The 7,170-nt window shown below is 39.5% G+C and overlaps 1 protein-coding gene across 3 annotated transcripts; it reads right to left on the minus strand.

Annotated features, from left to right (window-relative positions):
* Window positions 1-1,558: 1,558 nt before the first annotated feature.
* Window positions 1,559-4,798, minus strand: LOC125727433 (uncharacterized). Of its 3 annotated transcripts, none has more exons than XR_007388753.1 (3): window positions 4,643-4,798; window positions 2,116-3,363; window positions 1,559-1,765 (listed from the first exon to the last, which is right to left on the minus strand). XR_007388753.1 is itself a non-coding variant. In XM_049004144.1 (2 exons), the coding sequence occupies exons 1-2, from the start codon at window positions 4,752-4,754 to the stop codon at window positions 2,618-2,620; spliced, it is 858 nt and encodes a 285-aa protein (XP_048860101.1). In that variant the 5' UTR covers window positions 4,755-4,798; the 3' UTR covers window positions 1,559-2,617. The 3 variants fall into 3 exon arrangements, 1 of the variants encoding a protein (XP_048860101.1); XR_007388752.1 differs by having other exon boundaries at window positions 1,883-3,363; XM_049004144.1 differs by having other exon boundaries at window positions 1,559-3,363.
* Window positions 4,799-7,170: the final 2,372 nt, after the last annotated feature.

Raw genomic sequence — 7,170 nt, forward strand, 5'->3', positions numbered from 1 at the left:
TTATAATTACTTTTATATGCAGTAATTGGTAATTAGTAATTTTCAGTAGCTTGCACAAGGCTGCTGACTAGCAACGTTATTCGTTGGCTGAATCCGAAATAGCTGTAGAGCTACGATGCTGGATTGTTACAGGGACAGTGATAAATGCAGACCCCTTTATTCTGATTGCGTTAAAAATCAAATGTTTTTACTCAGATTTCATCCATTTGGTGGTGTGCTCTCTATGTGCCATGTGTTGGCAAAATAGAGCAGCGCACTGAATTGTAATGCCTGTATCTTGAAACGTAGCGTGTTGTCAGACTCTCCGACACACAGCTCTATGGTCCATACAGAGGAGATGAGGAACATGCAGTCTGCTAAGTCACGTGGTTACCTTTCGTTAGGTGGCTACGTTTACATGCCTTAACGCAATTAAGATGTTTTCATGTAAACAGATTAATCGGGGAGCTCATTTATAAAGGCTTTGTGTGACTGAAAAAGACGAGAAGCATTCATACATACATTTATAGGAAGATTTTGGGATTTACAAAGAAAAACGTTTTGTGAAAAAGACACAAATCTTGTGAACGAGGTTGAGAGATGCTGTTTCGACAGAATCCTGTAGAGGGCACTGTGTATGCTAAATAGAAGGCTCCAGGAATGTATTCGGCATTTATAATCATAAACAATAATACTTGAAATATTTGTGGGCACATGACAATTGGCTCTGAGATTAAAGTTTTTTAAAATGAATTTGTTAAAATTTTTGGGCCGGCATGGTGGTGCAGTGGTTAGCACTGTTGCCTCACACCTCTGGGATCTGGGTTCGAGTCTCCACCTGGGTTACATGTGTGTGGAGATTGCATGTTCTCCTCATGTCGTCGTGGGGTTTCCTCCGGGTACGCCGGTTTCCCCCCACAGTCCAAAAACATGCTGAGGCTAATTGGAGTTGCTAAAAAATTGCCTGTAGGTGTGAATGGTGTGTGAGTGTGCCCTGCGATGGGCTGGCCCCCCCATCCTGGGTTGTTCCCTGCCTTGTGCCCATTGCTTCCGGGATAGGCTCCGGACCCCCCGCGACCCAGTAGGATTAGCGGTTTGGAAAATGGATGGATAGATGTATGATAGAATGATTAAGCTGTAGCATATTTCAAATAATATTTCATTTGTAACACATTTGTTCTCCAAACTTCTACATTTTTAACCTTTGGCCACAAGATCATCTTCTTCCTGCCAGTATCTTTTCTTTTCCTTTGATCCTCGGTTGTTGGAATCTGCTCTGCTGCTTGGAAGTTCCCTGGGGAGTTAGTGTTGGGGGGTTCTGGTGGAATGTGACCATCGGCAGCCATGGGCTGGATAGCGCTGTGGTGCTCAGCCTGGCTCTGTGCCCTTCTAGGGGCTCTGTGTCCTTTGTTAGCACAAACATTTTGCACACCTGACATTACCATGCATACAGTATTTCTCGTATTTTACAAAATACAAAAACACTGATCTGTAGAAAAAAACATTTTATTTCATGAACTAAGTCAAATATGAATCATAAAACACAATTAAAATACTTTTTTTGAATACATGCCTCAGAAATTGCACATCCCTGATTGTGCGTTACCTTCATGCTGCCTTGAAATTTTTGATTTCTTCACTGTAGCCCGATGTTATACAATCTTATCTTAACCTTCTGAATTAATCCTATTTTTATTTCTTAAATATTCCCTCCACCACCCCCCTCTAAGGAGGACTGCTTTATTTACAATTAATCTAATCCTATGTTATACAATCTTATCTTAACCTTATCTTAATTAATCCTATTTTTATTTCTTAAATATTCCCTCCACCACCCCCCCTCTAAGGAGGACTGCTTTATTTATAATTAATCTAATCCTATGTTATACAATCTTATCTTTACCTTATGTTAACTGATCCTATTTTTATTTCTTAAATATTCCCTCCACCACCCCCCCTCTGAGGAGGACTGCTTTATTTATAATTAATCTAATCCTATGTTATACAATCTTATCTTAACCTTATGTTAACTAACCCTATTTTTATTTCTTAAATATTCCCTCCACCACCCCCCTCTAAGGAGGACTGCTTTATTTATAATTAATCTAATCCTATGTTATACAATCTTATCTTTACCTTATGTTAACTGATCCTATTTTTATTTCTTAAATATTCCCTCCACCACCCCCCCTCTGAGGAGGACTGCTTTATTTATAATTAATCTAATCCTATGTTATACAATCTTATCTTAACCTTATGTTAACTAACCCTATTTTTATTTTTTAAATATTCCCTCCACCACCCCCCCTCTAAGGAGGACTGCTTTATTTATAATTAATCTAATCCTATGTTATACAATCTTAAGCTTACCGTAACCTATCCTATCTTAATTTTATTCTATGTTATCTTATATAATCTTATCCTAAACTTATGGTAATTTATCATGTCTGTAAAACATAAAATGGCATACAAGTTAAGACTATCTTAACTTGTCCTATCTTATTATATACAATCTTAACCTTATCCTATCTTAATCTTATCCTATAGTACCTTATGCTATAGAACTACATGGTAACATATCCTAATTTTATCTTATCCTAAGTATGTATGACAACTCTCGTGTAATTATGTGCTGAATCTACAGGGAAATGTAGCTATGTGCATCTGACTGATAGCCCATCTCCACACCCATCTCCTGAGCCCTGGGCATGGTACTTAGCTGCTCCAGTGCATCAATAGGAAAGATGAACTCATCTTCATCAATCCTACGCCTCTTGGTTGAATGAGTACCCTCATTATCCTCATTCTTCCCCTGTTTCGCTAAGTTAATTTCATTTAAATGTCTGTTCCAAAACTCCTGACACCAGTACTCAGTAAAGCACTTGGCGTCATAGGTCATTTTAGAGTACTTTGTTACATAATAGTTATACAACCAATAGAATTTCTCCAGGTGAGATGAGGCGGCTACAGCCTGTGCTGGAGCCTGAAGCAGAGGGGTCAGATGAACCATGCCTGGAGCTGAAAATGGATGTGGAGCTGGGCTTACAGGTGTGACTAAGTGTGGCAATAAAACAGAGGAGCCCATAAAAAGAAATGGGGATGAAACAAAAGAGGAGGGGGCTGAAGACGGAAATAAAAATGAAGAGGAGGAGAAGGTTGATGAGCTGGGCTTAGGCTCTAACCCCTTCTGTTGGTCATACCTCCTTCTTCGCCCTGACCGGCCTCCCGCCGTATTTCTACGGCGGCCTGTGCCCTGCTGACCCCTGCTGGTTGCCACCGGGATGGCAGCAGATCCAGGAGAGGCAGACGTGGTCAGGGAGCTGGCTGCCGGCGGCCTGGTGCGGCACTTCTTCCGACGGCCAGCATCACTGGAACTGGTTTGTCCTTTGGGATTATAAAGACAGGGGACAGCATATTTAATTTAAATGAAACATTATGTCACTGTACAACAACACTACATCACAACCATCACAGATATCACACTTGGCAGTCGGTATTGCACACTAAGAAAAATTCTGCAGTCTTTATTGGATACAGGAAACACACGCTTGGGAAACTTATGCGCTGGTCTTGACTTGGGCCGTCTGCGTTTCAGCAGGGGAACCTGACCTATAAAAACAAGCCAGTTTGTGCACAGATTCCCTGATACGCAGAACAACAGCGAAAAACAACACTGGAAAGGTTCATGTGCATCAAATATAGCAGCCCACTCAATCTAAATGTTGGCATCAACAACTGACTATTAAGTCAAATCCTTTACATATCTTACACTTTCCATAAGTTGCATTATTTATTCACTCTCAAGGTACCAAACTAAGATTTATGCTTTTTCTGATTACTACCGCGTTTCCCCGCAAATAAGCCCTAACATGATTTTTCAAGAAGCCCGTAATATAAGCCCTAGTTATTGTCCCATGGATTGTACGGTAACTAGAATGAGATGCGGTTATACTACGAGAAGGCTACATGGACAAGAGGCGCTCATTTAAGGACAGAGTTATTGCTAAACATGAGAGATTGGGGACACTGGTTCTACAGGAAATTGAGTTGCGAGATATTCAGGACGGAATTTGGAACTTGGAGATTTACGATGATGTTCCAGAAGAACATGACATGACGACTATATTTGAATAAACATATACAGTATACAGCAGAATTTTGTTCATGAATAAATTCACCGTCAAATTGTTTACATGGAAAGATACTGTTAGAAGATGACATGATGTCTGTGTTTGAATAAATGTGGATTCTTTTTCATGAATACCGGTAAATATACTGTAGCATGTTATACTTGGGAAAATACTACCTTAATATAAGCCGTAACGCGTCATTTGGAGCAAAAATAAATATAAGACCCTGTCTTATTTTCGGGGAAACACCGTATATTAGGACATATTCAGCTGTTACTTTACCACTTCATGATGATTTTCTCTGATGTTTAAACACAGCACAGGCACAGATTTTACTGATTTCATTATATAATGCAGTAGACATGCAAAAAGACTCCCGTATATTAAAGCTAAAGGTGAACTACTTTATTATTTAGACATGTACTTCTAAAACAAGATAACAGAACAGAAGATTCAAGAAGAATAGTCAAGCATATTCTGACTTTAACTCTTTAAGTGCTGAGTTAGTCTGGGCATCATTTTGCCATCCTTACCTCGGCCAACTGGACCGGGGATGTATTCCGGGGCGATCCGCACACTGACTGCACCTTTCGGCAGCAGCCAGTCAATCCTCTGGAGATTCACGGTGGTTTTCACGATGGACATCTTTCGCGTCTTCTCTCTTGCTGATAAACTGCAAGTCTGAGCTGCTTTAAATGTTCAAATGAAAACTCTAAACGGAAAAGAATTGTTATGATTCGGTTGCTAAGCTACGGTGGCCGATTGGTGTCAGCGCGCTGCAAAGTCTTCAAACGCTTTAATCAAATGACAAAACATACGATCTACATTTACAAAAGCGCAGAAACGTAGAAGTACCACAAAATTTTAAGACAAGTTTAAAAACATATAAGCGCTGAAAATCCGCTCACAACACAGTTGTGAAGTTTCTGGGTGACAAAGAAACAAGACGGACCAATTATGGTTTAACTGTATATCGAATGTTTACGAAATGTCGATATCTTATCAAAACAGGATATAGAATGAAACACTACATTATATCAATCAATCATTCGGTCGCCATTAAAAATATAGAATAATATTCCTTCCTTGTTATAAGTAACACGAGAGCTGCGGTCTTGAAGTTGCACAGGCTCCCAGAATTCATAGCGATAATTACGCGACCCATTCAATTAGTGGGTTTTTTGATTATTGGGAATGGGGAGGAGCCATTGGGTGCGTTCGACTTCACTTAGGTCTGACTGCAGCTGACGTGAGGGGGAGCGCCATCTGCCGGCGGCTGCAGGAGTGTAATATAATAATATAAACTGTAATATAAACTTGTAATATAAACTGACAGCAGCCAAACTAGACAACTTCTACTCCTCGTAGTGCGAGACCTGACTGAGATGGCCGCACTGCCAGAAGGGTGTAGATACATCTATACAAATATCACCTGCATGCACATTACTTCTTCTACAATAACCAACTCCTGATCCAAACTGCTAGCAGTGAAAAGATAGCTGCCAGGAAAAAGATCAAATACATTTATTTCAAGGATTCAAAGTTTTTATTGTCATGCACAGAATACAATGCAATTCTTACTTGAATGTCTTCTTCACAGACTAGACGATTAAACACATAAAGCAGCGCAACATTACAGTAACTAACAATAAATAAACGATTAACTTATGTGTACTATTAGAGCATTTATTGAAACTTTACTTCTTTACAGGCTTTTCGGGAGAAATAGCAGATAACGCATCGGAACTTCCAGAGATACAAACGTCATGCTAAAATTGTTCAGCTAATAAGGGCAAAGTTGTGTCACGGAGGCAGTTCCAGTTTGTGCAGCCGGCTGAGAGGTTTTTTTTATTATTTTTGTTATTGAAGCTTTAAATTACAACAGAAGTAATAGCTGACCAGTGACCATTAAGATTAACAAAACAAACAAGAACATTTACGAGACATTTACAAAATAAGCCAGGGGCACATAGTAGTGACATTTACAGTTATGCCGGCTGAAAGGTGCTGCACGATCTTTCTTGCTCTCTGCACGTGCTGCACGATCTGTCACGATCGTCTTGTAGGTTTTTGTACCATGTGACTTGGTGACGTTAGGTGACGTTTTGCAGGGCCGGCTTCATGTCGGACAAAAGAAATCTAACCATGATGCAGTAATTCTAGAGGCAGCAAAGCAGACTAACCAAAGATCTCATAGTAAACAAAGGAATGTGATACTGCAGTTAAGTCTCGGAACAAAGCTTTTACAATGTTAAAAAGTACTCACAACTTTCAGAATTTGATTGAGTACAAAAAGTTGCAGGCTAACGTAAGGAGGGTAGTTAAATGAGCAAAGAGGGAGTTTTGGAGGTCCTTCTGTAATTCAGTAGGATGGGAAACTGACATTAGTAAAGTCTGGGGAATGATAAAAAAGATGCATGAGATTAAAAGGGAGTATGGATATTCAGTTCTAAATGATAATAACATAATAACAGTTACAGATGGGGAAAAAGGCAAAATGTTAGTTTTGTGGTTTTTCATTCCCTGCTAAATCAGAAGTCAGAAGCCGCTGGTGTAGATCCAAATTCAGTCTTTATTGCAAACAAGTTACAACCAAGGCCGGACACTTAAAGTGTGTCCAGTACTGTTTTATACCTATTTTTATACAAGTTCTTATCATTTAACAATATCTCGTCACTTAAGCATCATCATTCCTTCAACCATTCACAATCATTGTTTTTTACATCAATCCACACCCCTAGGTGATAAGTTTGTCCATCATTTCTTTTACTGTTTGGTCCCTCAGCCGAACATAATGGTGGTGCGACCATCTCCAATTGGTTTTTTAAAAATGCTCAGTCGTGAACTTTTGGGGAACTCGGGCGAATACCTTCCTTCAGTAGCAAACCTTGGCAGCTTCAACCTGTTGCACATTGTCTAATTAGAGGGTTGATAATATATTTGTCATTCAACATAATGATAAGGCATAACACTAATAAAGGTGGATATTCATGCATTCAGGGCTAACATAAAGTAGCTAACAGAAAGTTTGAGGCTAATACAAGGTGCAAATACATACTCA

Source organism: Brienomyrus brachyistius, unplaced genomic scaffold, assembly GCF_023856365.1.
Source record: "Brienomyrus brachyistius isolate T26 unplaced genomic scaffold, BBRACH_0.4 scaffold97, whole genome shotgun sequence".
NCBI classification, from domain to species: domain Eukaryota; kingdom Metazoa; phylum Chordata; class Actinopteri; order Osteoglossiformes; family Mormyridae; genus Brienomyrus; species Brienomyrus brachyistius.

What these genes read in the sequence shown, in the direction of transcription:
- LOC125727433 (XM_049004144.1), bottom strand. Translation starts at nt 4,754, where the DNA reads ATGTCCATCGTGAAAACCACCGTGAATCTCCAGAGGATTGACTGGCTG. An exon ending in CCCCGGTCCAGTTGGCCGAG is followed by an intron (nt 3,364 to 4,642) that starts GTAAGGATGGCA and finishes ATAATCCCAAAG; the next exon opens with GACAAACCAGTTCCAGTGAT.